The 14,030-nt window shown below is 53.2% G+C and overlaps 1 protein-coding gene across 5 annotated transcripts in view; it reads right to left on the bottom strand.

Annotated features, from left to right (window-relative positions):
• The window catches only part of RALGPS2 (Ral GEF with PH domain and SH3 binding motif 2), a 297,768-nt gene that overhangs the window by 27,580 nt on the left and 256,158 nt on the right, over positions 1-14,030 (bottom strand). For all 5 annotated transcript variants that reach the window (XR_004646742.1, XM_034778255.1, XM_034778258.1 and 2 more), the window contains one exon: positions 7,710-7,802. Coding sequence is in view for 4 of the 5 variants with exons in the window: in XM_034778255.1 (XP_034634146.1) it covers positions 7,710-7,802 (93 nt within the window). In the remaining variant the exon portion in view is untranslated. The remainder of the gene's footprint in view (positions 1-7,709; positions 7,803-14,030) is intronic.

Raw genomic sequence — 14,030 nt, 5'->3', positions numbered from 1 at the left:
GCAACATCTGCTGGAGGTGGGTAGGTGTTCACGAAGGTTCGGGACGAAGTCCCACCCTGCCGAACCCAGCGTCATCCCTAGACTGGGAGATGATCACGTAATGTGAAGTAAATGTGTGAACTGAGGCCCAAGTGGCCGTCCTACAAATGTCCTGGATGGGGACATGGGCGACATAGGCAGCTGATGAGGCCTGAGCCCTCGTAGAGTGTGCCCTGACGATCGGTGGCGGGGGAATCCCCGCCAGATCATAGCACGTGCGTATGCACGAGGTGATCCAGCAGGAAAACCGCTGGGTGGAGATAGGCTGCCCCTTTGCCCGCTCGGCCGAGGCAATAAAGAGTTGAGAGGATTTCCGGAACTTATTAGTCCGATCCAGATAAAAAGCTAATGCCCTACGCACATCGAGTGTGTGGAGGCGGCGTTCCTGGTTAGAGGAGTGGGGCTAGGGACAGAGCACGGGAAGGAAGATGTTCTGCTCCATATGGAAGGCGGAGACCACCTTCGGGAGGAATGCCGGGTGTGGGCAGAGCTGGACTTTATCCCTATGAAAAAGAGTATAGGGGGGTTCTGAGGTCAAGGCCCTGATCTCTGAGACATGGCAGGCTGACATGATCGCCACAAGGAAGGCCACCTTCCACGAGAGGTGCAACCAGGAACATGTGGCCAGGGGTTCAAACGGGGAAGACCAGACGGGACAAGACCAGTTTGAGGTCCCATTGTGGCATGGGGGGTGTAGCGTATGGGAACGAATGGTCAAGGCCCTACAGGAAACAGGAGGTCATCGAGTGGGAGAAGACCGAGTGGCCTTGCACCAGCGGGTGAAAGGCCGATATGGCCGCCAGGTGCACCCTGACCGAGGCAGGTGCCAGTCCCTGGGCCCTAAGGGATAAGAAGTAGTCCAGAATAAACTGGAGAGGTGCAGCGGAGGGGGACACTCCCCGCTCACTCGCCCACCTGGCGAACCTGGACCATTTAGCCACGTACGTCCGACGCGTGGACGGTTTCCTGCTTTCCAGGAGGACTCGCCTTACCTACTCCGAACACCTATTCTCCTCCTCATTCAGCCACAGAGCAGCCATGCTGTCAGGTGAAGTGCGGCCAGATTGGGACAGAGGAGGTGCCTCCCATCCTGGGAGAGGCGGTCCGGGCGGAGTGGTAGCGCCCTCAGAGGGGCTGCTAAGAGGTGTAGGAGAGGCCCGTACCAATGCTGGCGGGCCCATGCTGGGGCTATGAGAATGACTTCCGCCTTGTCTGCCTTCACCTTCTGAAAGACCTTGGTGATGAGGGGGAATGGTGGGAAAGGCATATAGGCGCAGATCGCGCCTTCCCCCACCGGGGGCAACGCTGGTTCTGACGGGTTGCAAACAGGTCGATCTGGGGAGCTCCCCACTCTTGGAAGAGCCGGTGAGCAACCTCCGAGTGGAGCGACCACTCGTACTGGGGGAGAAGACCCTGCTGAGGCGGTCCGCTTGCGTATTGCAGACGCCTGGGAAGTGAGCCGCACTCAGGGAGATATCGTGGGCTATACAGAACTCCCAAAGGTTCAGGGCATCTCTGCAGAGGGTTAGGGAGCAAGTCCCACCTTGCCTGTTGATATAGCACATGGCGGCAGCGGTGTTGTCCGTGAGGACTCTGACGACCTTGCTGCGGAGGTGTGTGAGGAAAGCCACGCCCGCCAACCGTACCACCCTGAGCTCCTTGACGTTTATGTGAAGGGGCAAGTCCAGGGCCGACCACGTTCTCTGGGTTTGCACATCCCCCGTGTGGGCTCCCCAGCCGAGGTCCGAAGCATCAGACATCTGGTCTATGGAGGGGTTGGTCTCCCTGAAGGGAACCCCTTCCAGCATATTGCTCAGGCAGGAGCACCATAGGAGGGAAGCCAGCATCGGGGACGGGACGGTGAGAACCTTGTCTAGACCGTCCCGAGCTTGGGAGAACTGGGAGGCCAGCTATATCTGGAGGGGCCTCATACGGAGCCTGGCATGGAGGACCATGTAAGTGCACGCCGTCATGAGTCCCAGAATCCAAAGACACGCCCTCGCCATGGTCACCGGGAAGGCCGTGACCGAGGCGATGAGATCCCTTAGGGTCTCAAACCTATCCAAGGGGAGAGAGGCTGTGGCCCTGGAGGAGTCCAGCAGGGCCCCAGTGAACTCTATGCGCTGAACAGGCACTAATGTTGATTTGGTCTCATTCATGACCAGGCCTAGATCGGCGCATGTTGACAGGAGCAGCTCCACGTGGGACTCCACTTCGAAATGAGATTCCCCCCTTGAGGAGCCAGTCGTCCAGGTAAGGGAAGATTTGTATGTCCTCCCGCCTGAGGTAGGCCGCCACCACGGACATACATTTCGTGAAAACCCTGGGAGCCATGGATAGGACGAAGGGGAGGACTGCAAATTGGTAGTGGTCCATCCCTACCATGAATCGGAGGAAGCGTCTGTGCCCCTCGAAAATATGGACGGGGTCCAGGGAGGGGATAAAGAGAGGCCAGGGACACCATGCGGAACTTAGAATGGGTTAGGAACCTGTTCAGGTCGCGCAGGTCCAGAATAGGCCTGAGACCCCCTTTCGCCTTCGGGATCAGGAAGTATCGGGAGTAGAACCCTTTGCCCTGGAATTGAACCGGTACCCTTTCCACCGCCCCTAGGTGAAGCAGCCCATTCACCTCCTGACGCAGGAGGCGGACATGGTCCGGGTCCCCTGGGGCCATCATGGAGGGCGGGTGATTTGGTGGGGGTGAGGTTGCAACATGTAGCCCTTGGAAATGGTACTGAGGACCCATTAGTCCGAAGTTATGCAGGACCACGCCCTGAGGAAGGCAGACAATCGGTTGCAGAACACAAACTTTATTAATCGGGGGGATCTCCCGGGCAACAGGCCCGGTGCCCCCCTGCAAATAGTCAAAAACTGCTTCTTTCCCTGCCTCCTGCCCTTAGAGGGTCCAGGCTGCGGGACAAAGAAGGACTGCTGTTGAGACTGACGCTTCTGGTCTCTGGGTCTTTTGTATGGGGGCTCATATCTGGTTCTCGCAGGTTGAACTGCTGGAAGCGATTTGGCCTTGTCCTTAGCCGGAGGGATGTAGAGGTCCAAGGTCTGCAAGGTGCTGCGGGAATCTTTCATCCCATGCAGCCTGATGTCCGTCTGGTCCGCAAAGAGTGCCTCGCCATCGAACGGGAGGTCCTGCATCAGAGATTGGGCCTCCGTCGACAGCCCGGACAACAGGAGCCACGACGCCCTGCACATGGTGATTGCGGACGCCATCAAGCGGGCCTCCAGATCAGCAGCATCGGACGCTGCTTGCAGGGCCACTTTAGCCGCCACCAACCCCTCTTCTATCAGAGCCTTGAAGTCCTTCCTGTCCCAGTCCGGGAGGAGGGGCTCAAATTTAGGCAGGGACTCCCACAGGTTGAAGTCATACCTGCTCAGTAAGGCCTGGTGGTTGGCTACACGAAGCTGGAAACTAGCCAACGAATAAAATTTTCTGCCAAACGAGTCCAGTCTCCTGGCGTCTGTTTTTGGAGGTGGGCACGGGCTGGCCTGGACGCTCTCTGTGGTTTACCGATTCCACAATGAGTGAGTTGGGTGCCAGGTGGGAATACAAGTATTCATGGTCCTTGGCCGGCACAAAGTATTTCCTCTCGGCCTTTTTCGAGATTGGGGCCAAGGAGGCGGGAATTTGCCACAGGGAATTAGAGATGTTAGCAATACCCTGGTGCAGAGGCAGGGCCATGCGGCCTGGCGCAGGACTTTAAAGAGGGAATCAGGCGGACCCTCCATCTCCTCGCCCTGCAGCTGGAGGTTGGAAGCCACCTGCTTTAGCAGGTCCTGGTGCGCCTTGAAGTCCTCCTGCGGGACCAATGGCGGAGGTGCCACTGTGATGTCGTCCGGTGCCAGAGAGCGATCCCGCACGGAGCCGGGTGCCTCGGTTGGTGCCGGGGCGTCGAGACCGAGGTCAGAGTCCTGGCACAGGTCCGCTGATTCCTGACCCACCGACTTGTCCCACAGGCGGCCGGAGGAGGCCGATGGAGCCTGGGATGCTCCAGCGACTGAACAGGTCTCCATTTGGGCTGGCACCGATGGCCACCGTGCCCACTGGCACCACTGTCCTTGCCACAGGATCCCGACAGAACGGCGCGCGCTGAGGCCGGGTAGAGGGGTGCCGAGGTCGCTGAAGAACGCTCAGTGCCGCGGGAGTGGTAGGAGTGTTGTCTGTGATGTCGTCTCCCTCGGGACCGGGATCTCGACGACGATGAACAGTACCCACACAACGAACTGCTTCGGTACACGTGATGGTGACGCGAAGCCCGGTGCCCTGACACCAAGGTACCCCGAGGGGAGCCTCTGGCGTGACATCTAGATGAGCAGCAGCTGGAACGGGAGCACCGATGTCTGTCCCGTCAAGAACAGCTCCGGTACCCATGTCTAGCAGGTGAGCATTCCTGGTGCCTCTCTCAGTGCCTATGCTCACTGGCAGGCGGCGTACAGGTTCCCGATGGCAACCTGGACGGTCTGACTGGCGTCGAGGGTGGCCGGGAGCTGTCAGAACAGTGGCCGCTGCGCGCCGAGCGGTGCAGGGAACTATCTTCGGAGCGGGAACTGCAGCTGCTCAGAGAGGTCTGGTGGGCACCCAAAGGGGGTTTGCCTCGCGACCTAGGGCCCGTGCCCGATTGCGAGCTCAGGACGGGCAGGGACATAATGTCCTTCGCAGCCTGCACTGCCTCCGGCGTTGACGGCATCTGCACCGGTGGGGATGCCTGGGCCTACGGTACCGGGCTGCTCCACTCCACATGAGTTGGAGCCTTTGAGCTGGGGGGGGGGGGGCGGGATCGAGGGCTGCCCAGCGCGGGACCAGCCTCCCTCTTGTCCTTATCTCGGCGGCGTTGTGAGGCTGGGCTCTTCCCTTGCTTTTTGGACGGAGAGTGGCGCCGACTGGTCGAAGGAGCCAAGTCTGATCTGCGTACCGGTGTCGGGGTCAGCGCCGACTCCATCAGGAGAGCTCTAAGTCTGAAGTCTCTCCTCTTCTTGGTTCTTGGCTTGAACGACCTGCAGATCTTGCAACGGTCGCTGATGTGAGTCTCTCACAGGCAGCGAAGACACTCAGCGTGAGGGTCGCTCCTGGGCACAGAACGGCGACCGGAGTCGCACGATTTGAAGCCTGGGGCACGGGGCATGCCCCGAGCCCACTCTAACAACTGAAGAACGATCTACAACGGTACCACTAAGGTCGAGAAGAAGGGCTGCAGCAGAGCTGGAGCACAAAAGTTCCGACTACCTTCGCTGGCGGCAAGAAGGAACTGAGGGTGGGGGTAGCTCATGGCTCCCCTTATAACACGATATACGAGTGCCACCGCAGTGCTCCCCCAGTATGGGTACTGCTAAGGGAAAAACTTCCGGCACCAGTGCACGTGGCGAGCACGCACACCTACTGTGGAATACACAGGAGCAATCACTCGAAGAAGAACATGACATACTGGCAGAAAGGAGACTTTTTAAATTCTCAGTGCCTCCAGAAAGACAAGCAATACACCCTTGACAATATAATGCCAGCAACAAATTATTTTCTTAATTTTTTTTTTAAATATAATCATTTGTACAATCTTGTTTCTTTCCATTCTTTCCTGCTATTTCTACTCTTAGTGAGGCAGATTTGACTATGTACGTTTTTTGTTAATATCACATATAAATCTGTCCAAAAGTGCACTTCACTAGTTTCAAACTAGGCAGTAACAATTGACAGATTAGATTAAGCAGGACCATTGCTCTCAGCTAAGCAAACTGAATGCCAATTTAAGTGGGGAGAAAAAATAATTAAGGCGTGCAAACCTTTTTAGTGTACTAAGCTACTATTATTAAGCTACTTTAGATATTATAATATTGGGTTTCCCAGTGAAATTAACTAGTGTAAATAAATTTGGAAAACACAGCTTGTTATATAAATGACAAAGACAATTTTTAGTGCATTTTTTTTTACAGAAAGAAGAACAGAACTCTCAGAGATCCAAGATCTTACCTTTGCCCTCTGCATGTAAGAAATAGGAAAAGAACATTTTGTACCACAGACAAACAAGCTAGTCCCCTTTCCAGGATTCCGGAGCACAACTTCTCATTTTCTAAAATTATACAGCTTTATGCAAAGGTAATGACCTCATGTACAGTGACACCTGACAAAATTCACATGGCTAACAAAGACTTGAAACACTGGATAGAGCTACTGCCTAGAAGTGATAGTCACAGTATAGGCTCTACATAGACAACGTCAGGGGTTCCCAACTTTCTTCCATCTCTTGATAGATACATCCACTCCCCCTTTGATGACTACACAGACCACCCTTCTCCCCTTCCACTGGCTATGGCATAACATTCCTGGAGCAAGTACAGTAATTACTTACATAAAAAAGTAGTAATAAGGAAGTATTTAATGTAATTTTAGCTTCTTTCAATGTGATTTAGCAGCTGGAAACAAGATAGGAGAGCCAGCATCACGTGACAAGCCAGCTCTCTATATACCACCAAGAAGTGCTCTGCAGCCACTGGTGGTCCACAGACCACAATTCAGGAATTACTGGATTAGACAGAATAGGCAGGAAGAGTAATCCACAAAAACTGGAGTTTAACACACTCTCCAGTTCTTTACTAATTTAAATAAATATTTATATTTGCCATTGTTTGCTTCAATGTTGGGAGGGGGCAGTGATATATTCTAATCCAGGGGTGGGCAAACTATGGCCCCTCAGGGCTTTGGATCCGGCCCGCGGTGCCATTTGCACCATGTCCCTGCGGCCCCCAGGCAGGGGGGCAGAGGGCTCCATGCATTGCCCTTGCCTCCAGGCACCGCCCCCCGCAGCTCCCATTGGCCGGGAATGGGGAACTGAGGCCAATGGGAGCTTCCGGGGAGGTACCTGGAAGCGCAACAAGGGCAGCACATGCAGGCCCTCCACCCCCCCTCCTCCAGGGGCTGCACTGCTTCCGGGAGCGGCGCGGGGCCGGGGACAGGGCAGGCAGTCTGCCCTGGCTCCGGTGCACACTGCTGCCACCCCGGAGCCGCTTGAGGTAAGTGGCGCCAGGCCAGAGCCCGAACCCCTCCTGTACCTCACCCCCCAACTCCCTGCCCTAAGCCCCCTGCCTGCACCTTGCACCCCTCCTGCACCCCAACCCCCCTGCCCTGAGCCCCTTGCTGCACCTCGCACCCTCCTGCACCCCAATCCCCTGCCCTCAGCCCCCTCATACACCCCGCACTCCTCCTCTGCCTCAATCCCTTGCCCTAAGCCCCTTCCTGCACACCACACCCCCTCCCACACCCCAACCCCCTGCCCCAGCCCTGCATACAATTTCCCCACCCAGATGTGGCCCTCGGCCCAAAAAGTTTGCCCACCCCTGTTCTAATCAGATATTGTAGGAAGGTATGGTCTATAGGTGACAACGCAAGACGACCATTAGCATTGCTTTCTTTCCAGGTCTTCTCTAATGTGTTTAATACACAATTTCATTGAGCCCAAATGACACATGCAAAGTAGATGTTCCCTGTATAGCCTATTACAGTGCCTACTTCTATTAAGTTGTATCCATTGAGATGACACAGACTGACTGAAGGACAGGATAGTGCTCACTTGCAGGTCCTGGATTATTCTGTTGGTGTGTGTATCAGGAAAGTGCATTTACTTTTAAATTTTGGCTGGCAGTGTCGGGAGATGCACTATAATACATACATGTTTTCTCTCTGTAGCCTTCAGAGACTTTGCAGCATAGTAAAAAAGCTGGGTTCCACACAGTGCTGCCCAGTATTTTGTCCAAGATGCTACCTACAGAGAAAGAGAGAGAACAGATTAATGAAACAAAATATTTTATGCTGTCTTGTTGTTAAAAATGCATGTATGTTTACCTCATCATCCCATAAATTTCCCTAGGGCAGCAACTGCCCAGGACCTAGCCCAGCCAAAAAGAGCTGCCTTTTCACTGATGCTATTTCTAGTTAGATTAAGAATACATGCCCAGGAACACAATATGAATCAAGAAAGTGCACAGAGGTCTTGATCAGTCCTTAATGATCCAGGCATCAAACAAGGTAATACTTCTAATAATAATAATTAATGGAGATATCCTATCTCCTAGAACTGGAAGGGACCTTGAAAGGTCATCGAGTCCAGCCCCCTGCCTTTCACTAGCAGGACCAAGTACTGATTTTGCCCCAGACCCCTAGGTGGCCCCCTCAAGGATTGAACTCGCAACCGTGGGTTTAGCAGGCCAATGCTCAAACCACTGAGCTATCCCTCCACCCTTATTTCCTCTACTTTACCAAGACTTTTTATTCAATACTGCACTGACTTTGGGTACAGAAATACCTTTTCTTTTTAATGATATATTTGCCATCAAGGGGCAAGAATTAAAATATTGACTTGTTTGGAAACTACTGATTTATCACAAAATATTTGTAATAACACAACTATTAAGACCCATTTTAGCTGCTGTCATTTCAGCACTCATCCTCCATTGAGCACGGTAGAAAAAACAGTTACCGACTTTTTGTAACTGTTGTTCTTTGAGATGTGTTGCTCATGTCCATTCCATTCAAGGTGTATGTGCGCAGTCGTCAGAGATTTTTGCCTTAGCGGTATCCATAGGCTCGGCATTGGTGCCCTCTGGAGTGCCGAGCTCATGCGTCGGTATATTAGGCACCACTGGCCCTAGGCCCTCTCAGTTCCTTCTTGCCAACCACTCAAACAGAGGGGCAGGAGGTCAGGTAATGGAATGGACAAGAGCAACACATCTCGAAGAAAAGTAGGTAACCATTTTTTCTTTGAGTGCTTGCTCATGTCGATTCCATTCTATGTAACTCACAAGCAGTATTCCTGAAAGTGGGTTTGGAGTTCATGGTTATGCGTGTGTGTGTGGGGGCAGGTAGGGGGGCGGCAGCACGTGGTTCCACGCATTGCCCCTCTCTGCGAGCACCGCAGTGGAAGCTGTGGGGGCAGTGCTTGCAGGCAAGAGCAGCGCGGGAAGGGAGACTCCTGCCCTCCACGACCCTGGGGCTGCACTGGCCACTTCTGGAAGCGGCGTGGGGCCGTGGCAGGCAGGGAGCCTGTCTTAATAGCAGCCCCGCTGGAGATCGCGATCAACTGGGAGATCCTCTAGGATCGACCACTCGATCGCGATTGACCAGTTGGTGACCACTGGTCTAGATCGTGTCTGTTGGGGATGTAGACCAATGCCAACCATGCTTGCAATGGCTGGAGATGGAGCTGGGCATGATGGACCACGTACGTACACGCTGCCATGTGGCCTAACAACCGCAGGCAGGTGCAAGCGGCGGTGAGCGGGTGGGTCCTTTAGATGAGAAATTAAGTCCAACATGGCTTGGAAATGGGTGTCTGGAAGGAAAGCTCTGGCTCGCATAGAGTTGGGGACTGCCCCTGTGAACTCTATCCGTTGCACAGGTCTTAGGGTTGATTTCTTTTTGCCTATCAGGAGGCCCAGGTCATGGCAGATGGAATGTACCAGATCGAGGCTCCTTTGCATCTGTTCCCGAGATCTGCCCTTGATGAGCCAATCGTCGAGATACAGATAGACCTTGACACCTCAGGTAAGGGACCACTGGTGCCATGCATTTTGTGAACATCTCACCGAGGAGAGATGAAATGGCAGTGCTGTGAATTGGAAATGGTGCCAGCCCACCATAAAGCAGAGGAATCATCTGTACCCTTAGAAGATAGAGATATGAAAATAAGCATTCTTCAAGTCAAGGGCAACGTACCGGTCTCCTGGATTCAGGAGGGGATGATGGAGGCTAGGGAGACCTTGCAAAACTTCACCTTCTTGAGAGACTTGTTGAAGTGCTGCAGGTCCAGAATGGATCTTAGGCCCCCTTTTGCTTTCAGGATTAGGAAATAATGGGAGTAGAACCTTTTTCCTCTCATTTCCCGAGGGACATCTTTCACTGTCCCCATCTGCAGGAGTTTCTCAACCTCTTGAATGAGGAGTTGCTCATGAGAAGGGTCCCTGAAGAGGGACAGGGAAGGGAGGGGTGGGAAAGGGGCAGCTAAGAATTGTAGGGTGTAGCCCAGAGATATAATTTCAAGCACTCAGCAGTCCCAAGTCACCTGCAACCAGGCTGAACAGTAGGGACATAGGTGGTTAAGGAAAGAATGAGGCAGATCCAGGAAGAGGACTGGGGCGTTGCTCTTGAGCGCACCCTCAAAATGAGCACTTCTGGCTCCCCATGATGTTTCGCCAGGCTGGGCTGCGCAAGTGACAGGAAGAGGAAGGGCAGTGATGACAAAAACTCATGTCTCTGTCCCTTCTCCTTGCAGATCCCTGACGAGGCTGCCAAGACCTTGGAGGCGGGGGCAGCTGGAACTGCTTCCTCGCCGACTGCGGTGTATGAAGACCCAGCAAGTAGAGGGTTGTCCGAGTGTCTTTCAGTCCATGCAGCCTCGCATCCATTTGTTCTGCAAAGAGTCCATTCCCATCAAACAGGAGGTCCTGCATTGAGGACTGCATCTCCTGGGACAGGCCCGTGATCTGAAGCCAGGAACTGTGCCTCATGACCACTGCCGATGCGACCACCCTGGCCGAATCAGCCTCGTCCCAGGCCATTTGGAGGGAGCATCTAGCCACTGCTGTACCTGCCTGTAGCGGGATGGTCACCCCACTCCTGCCCAGAGGGGTTAAAACCAGCCCTGGGAAAGGGCTGCGGCAGGGGAAAAGCTGGGCTGATCGGGGGAAGCAGCCTCAGCTGGGGGCCACGCCCCAATCAGGGTCCAGCTGGCTCTATAAAGGCCAGTGAAGCCGGGAGCAGACACAGTCTCTCTCTGGCTGTAGAGGGAGCTAGATAAAGGTACCTGAGCTGGAGCAGGGCTGGGGGAAGGTCCAGGGAGCTGGGAAGCTCTGGCCTGGAAACCCTCAGGCTGCAGCCTATTATAAGGCCAAATAGATACTGGGGTTGTACGGGACAGAACCAAGGCTAGGCCGAGGCAGCAGGTCCAAACCCCTCCTTTCCTGTGATGAGTGGCTTATACGGCAGTCTGCCCCAGGGAGAGGAGGCTAGTTGGTGACTGTCAGTAGCCTACGACTGAGGCGAGGTGGGGATAGGGGGTGGGGGCTCCTTGGGGAGGGGACGACCGACAGGAGGCGCCGCAGGGGTGAGTCGTCGCCCTGTTACACTGCCTCAATTAGGGCCCTGAATGCTTGGGCCAAGTCCTGGGGCAGGGAATCCTCGAATTTATGGAGGGACTCCCAAAAGTTTAAGTTATATCTCCACAAAAGAACCTGGTGGTTTACTACCTTGAACTGACGGCTGGCCATTGAATAAATTTCTCTTTCAAAAAGTTCCAGCCTCTTGGCTTCTTTATTTTTGGGAGTAGAACTGGTTTGCCCGTCTGTCTTTCTCGTTGGCCACAGAGCCAATCAGTGACCCCGAAGGTGGGTGGGTATACAGGTATTCGAACACTTTAGGTGGGATGAAATACTACTTTTCAGCTCTCTTGGAAGTGGGTGGGATGGAAAACGGGATTTGCCAGAGGGCTTTAGTTATTTTTAAGACCCCATTGTGCACTGGTAGTACGACATGTCAGGGGGTTGATGCCAAGAGCATAGTAAACAAGGTGTCCAAATGCTCCACCATCTCCTCCAGCTCCAGGCCCGAGTTCACGGCCATCCTTCAAAGCAGGGCCTGGTGGCGCCTTAAAATTGTCCAGTGGGCTGGCAGGAGAGAGCCCCTCAACACCCTCATCTGGAGACGGGGAGGGTGTAGGACATCATCCCCCATGGGGGAAGGGATTTTAGGAGTGGGCATTTACTCCTCCCCCCGGCATCCGATTCTGCTTCACGCACTGAGCCCGGTGCCACCAGTTGCTTTTCCAAAGTGGCAACCGATGAGTGGTGTGAAAAGGGCATTGGCATAACCAGCATGCCCCATGCATTCCAGTAGGGCCACTGTGCCAGCCACTGGTCCTGCTGCCAGGAAGGCATCGCGGAGGTTGACACAGCCTCAGGTGCCCACTCGTGCTGGTGCTCCCTCGGCGTGGGGCTCAACTCCCTTCAGTGACCATGGTGGGGCTGTCAACACCTGAGTTTGACGGCTAACCATCACCGTAGGTGAACGGTGCCTTGAGTAGGCAGATTGGTGGCGGGAGCGAGGAGACTGGTACCGCATCGGAGATCATTCCTGTGGTCTAGGTGATGGGGATCTATGCCGTGGAGACTACTGGCGGGAGGACAACCAGTGCCAGCCATACTATGACCAGCATCTCCCTCTGGACGATCCGTGTCAAGTAGGCGGAGACCACAAGTGCGGTGCCAGCAACCTAGGACATCTAACCGGCAACCTGGACTGTGGAGACTGAGAGTGCTGCCTCAGCTTCGGGAACCGGGGTGTTCGCTTGCCCTCTGGGGTCTGTGGGTGGGCGGTTTACGGCTGGCTTGCCCTCATAGGGAGCCTTTGCTGGGTCCAGCATTGTGCGCAGTGCCAGTGGCACTGGAAGAGTCCTTTGCTCTCTGGACTCTGGTAGGGCCTGGGAAGACAACAGCCTTGCCAAGAGTCAGGGTCCCCTACCACTCTTGAGAGTCGGTGGTGGATCCCTTGGGGAGGGGGGGGGGGGGGGGAACGAGGGCTAGGGGTCTGATCAGGGAGGCACACCCATGTAGCTCCAGGGTGGGTGGGCAGCCCAAACTGGATTCTTTACCCGTTGGCCTTTATTGCCCAGTGTTGGGGGTGCACTACGCACAAGGCCGAAGTGCTGGGAGTAGAGTCCAGCTGGGAGGGCTCCAATGCCGGATGGAGAGCAGCCTCCACGAGGAGGGCCCTCAAACGGATGTCGTGCTCCTTTTGTGTTCTTGGACGAAAGTTCTTACAGATGCGACACTTGTCCTTCACATGTGATTCCCCCAAGCACTTTAAGCAGCTGATGTGGGAGTCACTAACAGGCATAGGCCTGTACAGGCAGAACAGGGCTTAAAACCAGGAAACTGGGGCATACCCCGCCTGGGGCAAAGTCCCCACTGGGACTCTAACTTACTAACTACACTACTTATTAACTAACTACTGTAAACAAACTATTTACAAGACACTAAAAGTTTGAAGGAAGGGGAGAACCGCTAACCAACTTGCTAGGCAAGGAGAAAAAGTTGCACTGACCAACCATCACGGGCGGTAAGAAGCAACTGAGAGGGCATAGGGCTGGCGATGCCTTGTATACCGACACGAGTGTGGCACTCCACAACTGACCCTATAGATACCGCTAAGGCAAAAATCTCTGACTGTGCACGTGGGCGTGCGCACACACCTAGAATGGAACTGACATGAGCAAGCACTCGAAGAAGAACATGCTTTCTGTTCCAAAGTCACCATTAATCAGGTGATGCTTATATAGTGGTATAATTGTCTTCCTCTCAATGGATTCAAAGTCTATCACAATGTGACCATCTCTATCAACTAGTGTAGTGGGAACTAGAACATTGCTTCTAACCACAGACAGCAAGCCAACTGAGTTACAATAATAGGCATTTGTGATGGCTTATAGAAAGCTACACTGATTATTTTTGATGTGCTGCTCTTTGTCAGCAAATTGTCAGTTGAAATTACCATGTTTAAATAAAAAATTTCCAGACCAGCTGCTGATAAGAAGCAATATTAACAAAAAGCAATGTTATTTACTGTATGATATCAGCATAACAACACCTTGATGCCAGGCATCATAAACGTCTAATTATTAAAGGACAGAGATGCTTTTTTTCTTCTTGTGGAACTATACATCAAGATGATTAAAAAAAGTGCTGCAAGCATTTACTCTTTAATTTGCATACATTCATACTATATTTCAATAATTAATGCATAATGAGTCTTTTTTTAAATGGTCAATTATCTTATTTCTCTAAATTTACTATATACCAAAATATTGTAATATATGAAATATTTAAGCAGAATACACTTATTTGTTGACAAATCCCAGCAGTTTTAAAAGACTCATTATGATGCTCTGCACACACTCGTTAATATCAATAGATTTAGCAAACAAGGACATTTTGGTATTTTT

The sequence above is a fragment of the Trachemys scripta genome, chromosome 8 (genome assembly GCF_013100865.1).
Source record: "Trachemys scripta elegans isolate TJP31775 chromosome 8, CAS_Tse_1.0, whole genome shotgun sequence".
Classification (NCBI taxonomy): Eukaryota; Metazoa; Chordata; order Testudines; family Emydidae; genus Trachemys; species Trachemys scripta.
Note: the sequence above shows the minus strand (reverse complement) of the source record. Positions and strands in the feature narration are given on the sequence as shown.